Raw genomic sequence first — 13,421 nt, 5'->3', positions numbered from 1 at the left:
CCAGGGCTGGGGTGCCTGGGTGACTCAGGCGGTTGAGCGACCAACTCTTGATTTTAGCTCAGGTCATGATCTGGGGGTCCCAGGATGTGGCCCACATCGGGCTCCGTGCTCAGCAGGAAACCTGCTGGAGATTCTCTCCCTCTGCCCCTCCTCCCACCTCTCTCTCTCAAATAAATAAATCTTTTTTAAAAATTAAAAAATAAAAATAATAAAAAGAACCAGGGCTCATCAAAAACAAGGGAAGTCTGAGAAAGTGTCACAGTCCAAAGGCACGCAAGTCCAAAGACATGATGACTACATGACGTGTGGCATCCCAGGTGGGGTCCTGGAACAGGAAAGGGCTTTAGGAAAGGAAATTCAAATAAAGCATGGACTTAGGTTGGTAATAATATATTAATACTGGTTGTGATAAATGTACCATAGTAATGAGGCTAATAATAGCAGAACTGGGGACAGGTGTGTAGGATCTCTGTATTATCTACACAGTTTTTCTGTAAATCTAAAACTTTTCTAAAAGAAAAATTTTATTGAGAAAAAGGCAGGGGTGGGAAACCACAGCTCCTCACAGAAATGGCTGATTTCAGGGCTGGAACGGGGAAGATGTAAGATGAGCCTGGGGCTTCTTGTTCTGCCAGAATGTAAGAAATTGCTCAGGAAACAGAACACGATAGAGGGTGTCACAAGGACACAGCCTGAAGGGACTGCGGACGACTCGGGGACAATCCAAGCACTAAAATAACCAGGGATGGTGGGGGGGAGGTTTTTTGGTTTTTTTTAAAGGTGTCCTTGAGTCCATCCCAATGTGAAGCTGGAAATCCTCACTCTGTGAGAGGCAGCAACAGATGTCAACTCCAGAGGACAATTAGATAAGGGGCTTAAAGGGTCTCCCCACAGACTGCTTCTTAGCTACAACAACAAAACCAGTAACTGTCCAGTGGGGACATCACACAACACCTGACCAGTGATCAAAACTAAGCAGGCCAACGAAGCCAGAGGGACAGCACGCACCTCTGACGTGGGTCCCTGAGGGACACACCCACCCCACTGCAGTGTTCCAGCAGAGATGCAGACACTGACTCCATCAGGAGGATACATCACCAAATCCAACATGAGGAACATGCACTTTAAAGCATTTCTACCAAAATCTATAAAGAACTTATCAAAAAACCCAAAAAACAAATAATCCAGTCAAGAAATGGGCAAAAGACATGAACAGACATTTCTTTTACAAAGAGGATTAGCATGGCCCCTGCGCAAGAATGAACAGACATTTCTGCAAAGAAGACATCCAAATGGCCAACAGACACATGAAAAAGTGCTCAACAGCGCTCAGCATCAGGGAAATCCAAATCAAAACCTCCATGAGATACCACCTCACACCCGTCAGAATGGCTAAAATTAACAAGTCAGGAAACGACAGATGTTGGCAGGGATGCGGAGAAAGGGGAACCCTCCTACACTGTTGGTGGGAATGCAAGCTGGTGCAGCCACTCTGGAAAACAGTATGGAGGTTCCTCAAGAAGATGGAAATAGAGCTACCCTACAACCCAACAATTGCACTACTGGGTATTTACCCCAAAGATACAAATGCAGTGATCCAAAGGGGCACCTGCACCCTAATGTTTATAGCAGCAATGTCCACAGTAGCCAAACTATGGAAAGAGCCCAGATGTCCATCAAAAGATGAATGAATAAAGAAGATGTGGTATATATACACAATGGAATATTACTCAGCCACCAAAAAGGATGAATATCTACCATCTGCATCGACATGGATGGAACTAAAGGGTATTATGCTAAGCGAAATAAGTCAATCAGAGAAAGACAATTACCATATGATCTCACTCACGTGGAATTTAAGAAACAAAACAGAGGATCATAGGGGAAGGGAGAGAAAAAACAAGATGAAATCAGAGAGGGAGACAAACCCTAAGAGACTCTTAATCTCAGGAAACAAACAGGGTGGCTGGAGGGGAGGTGGGTGGGTGGATGGGGTAACTGGGTGATGGGCATGAAGGAGGGCACGTGATGTAATGAGCACTGGGTGTTATATAAGACTGATGAATCACTGACCTCTACATCTAAAAAATTAGAAATAAAAGTCTCCAAAAGGAGGGAAACTGTCCTATAAAAATAAAATCAGGAAAGCCAAAGAAAGGCTGCGGAGCTGCTCCAGATCAGAGTAGACCCTGGAGGCAGGAACCCTACCACCACACACCCTGCACTGGAGAGAGATGCCACCAAGGACATTCCAGGTCACCAGCAGGCCTGGACTACAGCGGAGATTACGGCCCGACTCGGTGCTGAGCCAGGCAGGCTGCTGTCTGCGTCCACAGAAGGGCACCCCACCTTCAGAAATGCACAATGAAGCGTTTGGGGTCAGGGGCCGTGATGTCTGCAATCATTCCCAGAGAGTTCACACGCATGCACGCGCGCATGCACGCACACACACGCACACACACACACAGAGGACAGGAGGGAGGAGGAAACGGGCAAGCAAGCAGAGATAAAGCAAGTGCGGCCGACGTGAACAGGTGAATCTGGGTAGGAGTAGACCAGTATTCCTAGTATTTTTGTAATTTGTCTGTAAGTTTAAAATCAGGTCCAAATAAATTTTAAAGAAATTATATAAAGTCCTACTATGCCTTTTGTTTTTTCAAGAACAATGTTAAGAATATGAAAAGGCAAGTGACAAACTACAGAAGAATATTCATAATCTACGTATCTGATGCAAGATTTATAGCAAAAATATATAAAAGAAACTCCCATCTACTCACAATCCAAAACAATGGCCTGGCTGCTTCATGAAGGAAGAGTAGGGATGGCCAACAAACACAGAACACATACTCACCCCTGGTCATCAAGGAAAGGCAAATTAAAACCACATTCACGCCCACGAGAAAGGCTGCCGTTAAAGACAGTCGAAACCAGAAGCCGGTGAGGATGCGGAGCAGCTGTCCTCAAACAGTGCTGGAGCAAACACTTTGGGGAAACAGGCACTGCTCGGAAAGGTAACGTGTATCTACCTCGGACCCAGAACTCGGTCCCACGGCACTCAGCAACAAGAAATGAAAACGTGTGTCCATAAAGATTTGCCCAAGAATGCTTAGAACAGCTTGATTTATTAGCTGGAAAAGCTAGAAAAGCCCACCAAAAGTAAGATGAAAACAAATTTGCAAACCACATTATCTGATAAAAGGAGAGAACTCCTGAACCCTGCAACAAAACAACAAACCACCTGACTCAAAAACAGGCCAAGGACCCGAAGAGACACCTCCCCAGCAAAGATACAGGCCAACAAGCACAAAAAAGATGCTCAGCGTCACTGACCATCAGGGAAATGCAAATCAAAACCACAGTGAGACACCACCTCACACCCATTCACACAACTGTTAGCAGAAAACCAACCAGCGAGTGCTGGTGAGGATGCGGCAGAGCCAGAACCCTCGCGCACTGTTGGTGGGAAAGTAAAACGGCGCAGCCACTGTGGAAAACAGTGTGGGGTTCCTCAGAAAACTACAAAGAGAATTTCCACACAATCCAGTAATTCTGCTTCTGGTATATGCCCAGGAGAACTGAGTGGAGGGTCTTGAAGAGATATGTGTATACACGTGTCCATGTTAGCATTATTCACAGCGTCTGGAATGTGGAAACCACCCAAGCCCATCAACAACAGATGGCTGGGTATGAGAAACGCGGGACACGCAGGATATCCATTCCTCAGCCATGAGAAGGCGGGAAATTCTCCAATACGCCACAGCATGCGTGCGCCGGGAAGACATAATTCCGAGTGAGAGAAACCGGCCAGGAAAGGACAAATACTCTATGATTTTACAAGACTTGAATTCTGGGGATGGACAGAGGTGAGAGCCGCACAGCAAACATGAATGCGCTTGATGTCACCGAACTACACGCTTAAAAACAGTTAAGAGGGGAAAGTTTGTGTGTTGTGTACTGTTACCACGAGAAAAAAAAGACATTAAAAAAAAAAAGTAAGTCAGAATGCCACTGAACTATACACTTTAAAACTGTTTTAGGCCTTCTGAACTTCTTAGTAAAATATTTTTGAAAAAGACAAACCAAAAACAATTTTCAGAAAGCGAGTGAGTTGATATCTTACCTAAAACCGTAAGGGGAGCCCAACATTCAGGACAAAATGGAAGACTCGGCAGCAGACCCCTCGCCGTCAGCAACCACCCGCGCACAGTGTTCGTGCCCACCGCGCACAGCGGGCACTCAGCCCTGCCTGCTCTCGGGAAACTGAGGGCAGAGCCCGGGCTCAGCGGGTGGAAAGGTGGCGTATGGAGGGCAGCATGCTCCAGGGGACAAGCCAGGTTATCCTGAAAGACTTCCACAAAACCCTCAAGACATCTATATTTCCAAGTTCTAAACGTTTAAATGTACATCATTTTCAGAATAAATCAAGGCATCATACTCATGTGCCAAATACAGAACATCAAAATATTCAGCTCTGAGGAGTCCCAGGCACCTGGCAAGCACTCCAATCTTTGTTATATGGACTTGTTTTGTCCAAAGAACACTAGAAAATACAGAAATGATAAATTAGCTAATGTTAACCTTCTAGAGATTTGGAAGTTATTTTGCTATGTGACTCCACAAAAAGGACTGTTTTGACCCCTGGCAGCCCCCGGGGGATGTGCACTTATTCTCACATAAAAATGCAGAAGACTCTGGGTGTGGTTGTTTTCACAGCTGCCTTCACTCTGTGTCACTCTCTTAAGATCTAGGGAGTCCGCTTCATCAGCACTAACCATCAGCAAACACCAATGGAGCCGGCACCTCTGCCGCTTCCAGTGTTTCTAAAGGGGCCGCCTAATGCGGGCGCACTGTCCCCACGTACTCTAATTCCCAGAGGGGAAGAAGTGCTTCCGTTGGCTCTTCACAGCCAACCGGAAGATGAATTACAAAGGGCTTTACTAAAGCCCTGGCTAACTAAAAGATGCAAAAACTTCACAACAGATTACCAATAAAGAGCGTGTCTTCTCAAAACAGTCTTTCTAGTTTGTTGTTAATGACTACCAAAATACTCGGGACCCAAAACCTTCTCTCAGACTCAGGTGACCGGGTGTAAACTGGATACGCTCGCAGCCGAATGGTTTCTCCCCATTTACCGCTTAAAGGGGGCCAGCCTCACAAAGGGCCTCAGGAGTCTGAGGCTTCTGGCTCCTGGTCCAAAGCGTGGGCAACATGGGCCTGTTCTGTTTCTTCAAGTGTTAGGAATAAAAGAACACAAGACATAAGGAACACATCTTGAGAACAGGTCTCGGCACCATGGCCGCCCCCCTTGTGCGGAAGACTTGGTTAGAAATCATTTTCCAAAGAGAAGTTCGTTTATGTTTTTGGCTCTTCTACTTCTGATTCTGTAAAGTACTTGAGGAACGTGCGCGCAGGCTGACTGGACATTGAGTGATGCAGTGTTTCGGGTGTGATGACGGTACTGCAGCAGCCCCCTCGCTCGGAGACACGTACAGACCGTTCACAGAGGCAACGACGGGCTGTCAAGGACCAAGCGACATGGGCCGAGAGGGGCGCGGCCGGGCACCCCGCCGGGTCCATCACAGGCTTCTCTCTCCCTTCATATTTGAAATTTTCCAAAACAAAAAGGTTAAAAGAAGAAAAGTCATACATGCCACAAGGTTCACAGTAATCTAAGCAGACGATGACTGGAATTTGCTTGGAAATACATCAGAACAGGTTGTGGGAGATGGTATGGACAAAACAGGATTGTGCATGCAGTTGGCAACCGCTGAGCTACCTGGTTCATTTTACTATGCGGTCTGCCTCAGTTTACGTTTGGAGTGTCCACTGTACGAAGCTCTCACACAGGGAAAGAAAGGGAGAAAGACTTGCAGGTGGGATGCAAGTGAAGAGCGCGCTCCACGACTGCCCGCAGAGGGATCCAGGGCCTGCTGGCTGTGGCCTGTCCGCCCCCACAACCCGGGTACGCCCCCACTGACACACGGACACTCCCAGGGAAGGACGAGGGCTGGCAACACCCCTGTGTCCTCCCCTCCAACATGGAGACCTGTCCAACTCAGGCCTGCCCCCCGGTTGCGTGGCCCCCCGCTGCTCCACGCACATGGCAGACAGGGACCTGGGACTGGCCCAGGACCCCCCTTTACAGACTGCGCTGAAGAAAGCACAGCTGATGGCCGTACAACGGAATCCAATACTGTGTTTAGGAGAAACCTCTGCACCCCAGGGAACCGATGAGCTATTACACACCACGCCCCAAAGGCTCCGTGAAGCAGGAACACATGGTAAAACCACCGGCGCTGGTTAAGCATTTCAGGGAAGAGTTAAATAATAACAAAGTGTCACGTGAGACACATCAGTTTCTGCGTACAGACTCTGTAATCGCAAGCAAACTGTAATTTAACATTCTGTAGGGAACACTCTCTACACGTACGCGAGACGCGGAGGGCACCAGGCCCAAGGGCCACTTGGCTGGCTCCCTCCATGTCTCCTTCCAAGGAGCAGTGCCGGGTGGGCCAGCCCCGAAGCCCCTCCCTCCTGGCAGAGTCCCCGACCCAAGCCCCGGGGTGCCCACCCCACGCAGCCAGGCACACTCACACACAGTTGCATTCCAGCTGCAATTTCTGGTAATAAATAAAGAAAAGCAGAGCTGGGAACAACAGCTTAATTAAAACGATGGTGACAGTGTGTTCAGCCATAATCAGAACACCTGCCTCTAGATCTGTTCACCTGATCAGGACTCTGAATTACACCGACCTGAGGTGTAGACAGCAGAGAGCAGAGGAGAAAATGAAATAGCACCTCCACTCGGCACCCCCTTCCCCTTCCTAAGGCTCACCCCAAAACCATGCTCAGTCCTGGTCCTCCATCAGCTGCGCAGCAACACTGGCCGACCGACTGCCACGGAAGATGCCTTGTCATCCTTTTATTTTTAATTTACATGTTAAATTGACATTTGCTTTTTCAAACAGAAAACCGAATCTTACGTATAGCATGATTTGAGTTTTCCAAAGAATCTCCATCAGTGATGTAAATGATGTCTATACACTGAACCCTAACACGGGGCTGAGGGACACCAACCCCCGCACAGTCAAAAGCCTGCGTGTAACTTCTGACTCCTCCAAAAACGTCACTACTAACAGCCTACAGTTGACCAGAAGCCTGACCAGTAACAGGAACAGTTAACCCATATTTTGTATGTGGTTTGTATTATATGCTCTATTCCTACAGTAAAGTCAGCCAGAGGAAAGAAAATGTCATTAAGAAAATCGTAAGAAAAAAAATATACTTAAAGTACTGTATTTACAAAAAAATCTTTTTTGGTTGTAAGTGGACCCACGCAGTTCAAACCTGTGTTGCTCACGGGTCAACTGTATTTCTTCCATCTGAACCTTAGAGACACTTGGTTATGATACAGACACACAAAGTTCACTGTGAGAAAACATTTATCACTTGTGCAGATTCAAGCTTTACTGTACTTAATATCATATGAAAAATACATTAGAGTAGACTCATTTTTCACAATAATTATCGATTTGATATTTGTGAATTAAGGCTATTATGCATGCCTGTTGAACTACTGATTACCATCCGCCAGCAGAACATTTTATTACCATACAGACGGGAAATGACTAACAAAGCTATCACTGGGAAGAAGCAATTTCTATGATCCCACGCTACACCTGTTACCCACACTGCCGATGATCAATAATTACACTGCTTTAACAGAAACAACATCGGTGGCGACTCTGTTTATCCTCAGGGCACGGAGGCCCGGGCCCTTCTCACCTTGCCGTCCACTCCGGAAGGGCTGTTGAACACATACTCCAGCTGAAAGACGATGGCAAACGCAGGGTGACGGGCCATCTCAGGGAGTCGGAGGCGGCTTCTCAAAACCAGAGCCTGGTTTCCAGAGCTGGGTCAAGAACACAGAGCAGTGGCGGGTTAGGCAGTGACAGCAAGTGCCCCCAGCAAGGCCGCTGACTCTGCCGTGTGTCTGGCCCCCAAGGGAGCTCCTAAACCCGAGCCTTTCTAGGTGCCTCAATCAACACGCATTCCAAATCGCCAGAGCTCATGTCAGGAGGACGGACAGTACGGCCAGGTCTCCGGGGAGGCTCATCCTCCAGGGCCAGCCTCTGCCCAGCTTCGCACGTGGCACCCCTCGGAGAGGTCTCTGATTCTGACGTGGGAAGACAGGACTGAACAGAACAGCAGAACTTCCTGCCTGCTGGTTCTCCACCGTATGAGACACCGATCGCAGGCCCAGTGGGAGGAAAGTATGCCAGGGTCCCCTCAGACCCTAAGCAGCCACAGCTGGAGGCACCTGCCATGCTAACTCCAGAACTGTCACAGCACAAATCAGGATTTTTCCAACCAGACAGCACCGAGGTCTGTCCTAATGGGTATAAGCCAGCGAGAGGAAACAAAGGCACCAGGGAAGAAGCCCAGGCAGACGAGGGTACACTTCACACGCAAAAACAGCTCCATTTCGTTTTGATCCCCGCTTATGTGCACCCTCGTACCTCCCAATTCCACGGGGCCACACCTCACACCCTGGGGAGAGTACCTGGCCTTCGAGGAGGAGCCAACTTTCCTGCTGAAACTGGCAGAGCGCGTCAAGGCCACGTCCATCTCGGGCACCAGCACCACCACCTGCGGCCTCTGCACGAAGCCCAGACCATTGTGCACGCCCACGCACAGGCGGCGCTCCAAGATCTCCAGCGCGCTGCCATCTAGCGGAATGCCCCCCTAGGAAAGCACACGTCACCCAGAGTAAGTCCCTGGGCAGAAGGGCAGAAGCTCCCAAGGGAGAGGCAAGCAGAGAAGAAACTGTAACAGCCATCTCAGGCATACACTTCTCAGGGCAATACACGCCAACACACCCTCCCCCTGGAAGACCAAACTCTTGTTCAGGTTTCCATGGCTGAGCTCCATTCTCAAGATGCAGCAAATGAGCAACAGGGGACCCGGGGCCCCAGAGTGCAGGAGCCTACGGCCCCCAAGGTGCCTCTGCCCTCCAGTGCCTCAGACACTGGAGGCTTAGAGCCAAAGAGGCAGCAGGGAGAGGGAGCATATTTATGCAGTAAGTCATAAACCAATAAACACGGAATCTGCCCCAAAGAGATCGCTGGATATTAAAGTGTTTCATCTTAAGAAAAAAATGTACAGGGACTTTAACAAATGAGCAAGGACAGTCCTCCAGGCGATTACTGTTTATTAAATTATGTGATTGTGGCAAAATGATTCCTGAATCTTCAAGTTTTCTTCATTGCCCATTAATCAAGCTGAACAGACCTAAATTCAGCCTATTAGTCTCTGAGTAATGAAAATAGAGTGATGGAGGTAACGGAGTAGCTACCAGTTGGATAGGAACAAAAATACAAATTAGTAAAAATACATAATAAAGTGATCTTTATGGGAATACATAAAATTCAACAATGATATTCCTAAAGCATCTGTGTTTCTATTTCACACGAGACATCATATGGAACTACCTTATCAAAAATGGGTAGGGAGCAAAAAAAAAGTCCATCTCATCAATGCGTGTGTGTGTGCGTGTAGGTGTGTGTGTGTGCACATATGTGTAACTAAGACCTTGCTCACTTCAAAGACTGCTAGGATGGGTACCTACTGATGGAACCACTCATTGTCACGACTGAGAGTTACTAAAGGCCTGCAATGGGCTGATACTGATGCACTTTGGGTGCAACGGTGAACCCAACCATGACCCTGTCCTCCTGGTACAAATACTCCACAGAGGGACTGATAATAGAGCAATGAACAGGTAAGGAAACCAGGTGCTCTCGGAGAGAGTCAAGCACCTGGAGAAAGGAAGCAGGGTGACACACAGACAGAGCCTGGTGGAGGAAGGGGCCCCGGCCTCAGCAGCACACTCAGGTGGCTGTCAGGTCGGTCGGGTTTGCCCTGAGACCTGAAGCCTGAGCGGAGCCACTCAAGGGTCCAGACACAGAACATACAGGAAAGTGAGCTGCCTGTCCAAAGGCCAAGTGGGGACAAGCTGTGGCCTGTGACAGCCAGGAGTTTATGGCAATGTGCCACACAGGCAGGCAGAACTGGACGCTGTGACGGGGGCCCCTTCACGGAAACCGGGTCTGCTGGGGTAAAATGACTAAGACTTCTAGTCATGTCCTTGGAATGAGCCTAATGTCTTTGAGACATTTTGAGACAAAATGCAGACTGTTTTATTGGTTTCCCTATGCTCATTTGGTGATTTAATTTACTTTTAAATGAAGACTGTTCTAAAACATAACAAAACTAATGTTAGGGTATCGAGGGAACAAAACCCGCGTCACACCAAAGTTAAGACAAAGGGCTAGACGTCTCTCGCAAGCCACCAGAAGAGGAAGCAGGCAGGACCGCGTCACCGGGGGCTGGACGGTCCACCCTGGCGGTATGAGGGCCGGCAGCTTCCCCACCTCTGCCCTGCCCCACCCGCATCTCCACATTCAGAGTAAGTTCTGCGACATAAGACAGTACCTCCCGGAAGTGATCGCTGATAAGGAGTTCCAGAAGCTCCTCCTCAAACTTCTCAAGGGAAGGATACAGCGTGAAGAATAAATCGTCCAAGTACCACGTGACAGACTTCTGGAGGCGAGGCTTCCGGAGGGCGTCCCCTGAAACAACAAGGGAGCTCATGGACGGTATCCGTGGGGACAGGACCATCAGAAGCATCCAGGGGCTCTCACCCACCGAGGTCCAGGCCGTGGTGCTAGGCCCTCCGGGAAGAGAAGAGACCACAGGCACAGAATTCAGACCGAACGCTGAATCAGAACCCACCTCCGTTCGCGACGAGACGCCAAGCTGATTAAACAAGCCCCGGTTTCATTTACAGCCCGATTCCTCCCCCAACCCTCCTCCAGGAACACATTTTATAATTCAGCAATCCAAAGAACACAGATTATAGAATGCAGGGTAACATCTGTTCCTATCAGCTTGGTTTCCCTTTATCACTGACTTCCTCTGTAGAAAGAACACAGCCAATGATGCCATTTCTTATTTCTGTACGTTTACCTTGAACCATTTGGAAACATGCAGAAATACTCAAGAGCACATTAAGCCAACAAGCAAAAACACCGTCTGGACTGACACCACAAGAGAAAAGTCCCCATCCTGGGGGGAGGGGGGGGAGCAGCCCCGACTGAAAGCTCCATGAGGACAGAAGGGGACGGTGGCTCCTGGCACACAGCTCAGTGCCCAGCGCAGAGCAGGTGCATCAACACTCGGCTGTGAGGGGTGCTGTCAGGTCTGCACAGGGCCCTCCCCACCAGGCTCCGGCGCCAAGGCAGGACAAAGGCCAAGCCAACCGCCTCCCCACGAGCACACAACCCGCGGGCTCTGCCCTCCTATCCCCATCACTGCTCTGCTGCCCTCTGTCTCTCCCCAAGCTTTTACACATAAGAATTAAGGTACAAAATCTTCGACTTTAAGAGCGGATTCCGAAGTTAGAGAAAGGAAAGAATTGGCGTGAGACTCGGCGCAGAGGGAGCGGCAGTGAGAGCCATAGGTCATTCTGTCGGGAGGTAAGCCTGCAGCCAGAGGCGCTTCTGGCTTTGCCTCTGCGTGCACCAAGACCCCTAAAAACACCCTCTGCCACCTTCTGCCCCACTAATTCCACGTTTTGAAGCTATTCAGCAAAATTAATCAAACGTGGAGGCAAAACATCATGTGCAAGAATACTCATTAAACATTATTTATAATCGAAAAAATAAGAAACAACGAAATGCTCACCAATAGGGGAATGTTGAGCCAATTACTGTGCCTCCTCATAAAATGAGAACAAAACTCATACTGTCAGAGATTATTTAATGACTGAAAAACAATCATAATATTGTAGGTGAAAACAATACACATAACACTGTGTGTTAGATCATTTAATGCCAATTTTATTTGAAAACCTATGCATTTACATGTATGCAAGGCTATGTATGGGAAGTAATCACAGATGACTTTATTTCCTTCTTTATGGTTTTCCACACCTTCCCCATCACAAATATGCGTTAGATTCTGCATAGTTCACAAATATGCATATGCCTCTAAGAAATTTTGCACATTCCTTTCTGAATTTAAAAAGAAGTGTTTAAGCTGCTCCATGGATGAATCAGAGCCCACGCAAAATGCAGGTATAGTTACTCACCACGGCCAAAAGTTCAATGTCACAACCCAAATGTCCATCAAGAGACGAACGGGTAAGAAAAATGTGGTCGATCCACACATAGAATGTTAGCCTTAAAAAGGGAGGAAATTCTGGCACCTGGATGGACCTTGAGGACATTGTGCTCAGTGACATGAGACAGTCACAAAAAGGGCAAATACTGGACAGTTCCACTCACAAGAAGTACTTAAAGCGGTAAAATCAGAGGCAGAAAGTGGAAGGGTGGGCAGCAGGGGTGGGGGACAGGGACAGAGAGCGAGCATCTCCCAGGGCAGAGCTGCAGTTCTGCACGATGAGACGTTGTGGAGGTGGATGGTGGCGACGGCTGCACAGTGGTGTGAATGCCCTTCCTGCCCCCACTGCACGGTTTAAATGGTTAAAACAATAAATGTCACACTACAGCTATGTTACTACAGTGTTTCTTTAAAGAACAGAAACACACAAGTCCAACCTTCCATGAAATGGTCCAGCAAGGGTCCAAGGCCTGTCCTGACTTAAGACCTTCCACCAGAGAAGGAGGAGAGAAGAGGTAAGAGACGGAGCTAAAGCCGGGCGCGTCCCCCCCAGGAGCGTCCCCCCGGGCTCGAAGGAGCCACAAGCCGCAGCTGCAGGACCACCGGCCCTGGCACCAGGGTCTCCCCGCCCACGGGCCCACGGGCCACCCAGCAGTTGGGGACTGCTCACGGGGGATTCCAGAAAAGAAGAGGCAGGGCAGCATGACCCTCTGGACACAGAGAAGGAAGGAGCGGGGACTGTCATCCGCGGGAAGAAGACAGCCTGGCCCACACGACCGCCTGCGGGGGAGGGCTGAGGACTCTTCCCCGGCAGGCGGAAGGAACCGCGTGTCCTGAAACAAGGGAGGACACCGAGGTGGTCACGTGCACTCTGGGGCCAGGATCTGAGGGCCAACCCCAGTTTCTAAACCTCGGTCTCCTCGGCTGTGGAAGCCAGGATGGTGCTGCAGGGACAGAGCTAATACCATCCACGGTGTGCTCCATAAAGCGGCCACGAACACAGAGTCACACATACACACACACATCTCACCAGACTAATCCTAAACCCTCAGCACGGCTCATCCCTGTACATTCTATTCTCTTTATTTTACAAGAGAATCGGGGCTCAGACGTGCTAAGTGATGTGCCCCAGGCCGCCCCACTCACAGGAATGAGCGTGAGGGAGACTCACATGTTTAAGCTGCTGAGCACATGTCCACGAAACCAGGAAAAGCACTGTGAGAACCTCAGGGAGTGAG

General features: G+C 49.0%; 1 protein-coding gene across 5 annotated transcripts in view; it reads right to left on the bottom strand.

Annotated features, from left to right (window-relative positions):
• The window catches only part of NPHP4 (nephrocystin 4), a 109,882-nt gene that overhangs the window by 66,438 nt on the left and 30,023 nt on the right, over positions 1-13,421 (bottom strand). For all 5 annotated transcript variants that reach the window (XM_028108541.2, XM_028108544.2, XM_028108545.2 and 2 more), the window contains exons 7-9: positions 10,495-10,631; positions 8,564-8,745; positions 7,786-7,912 (exon numbers count right to left, since the gene is read on the bottom strand). In XM_028108541.2, coding sequence (XP_027964342.2) covers positions 7,786-7,912; positions 8,564-8,745; positions 10,495-10,631 — 446 coding nt within the window. The remainder of the gene's footprint in view (positions 1-7,785; positions 7,913-8,563; positions 8,746-10,494; positions 10,632-13,421) is intronic.

This window comes from Eumetopias jubatus, unplaced genomic scaffold, assembly GCF_037043125.1.
Source record: "Eumetopias jubatus isolate StellerSeaLion01/CBP00866 unplaced genomic scaffold, mEumJub1_p1.0 scaffold_4, whole genome shotgun sequence".
Classification (NCBI taxonomy): Eukaryota; Metazoa; Chordata; class Mammalia; order Carnivora; family Otariidae; genus Eumetopias; species Eumetopias jubatus.
The sequence above is the reverse complement of the archived record's forward strand: the minus strand, read 5'-3'. Positions and strand labels throughout refer to the sequence as shown.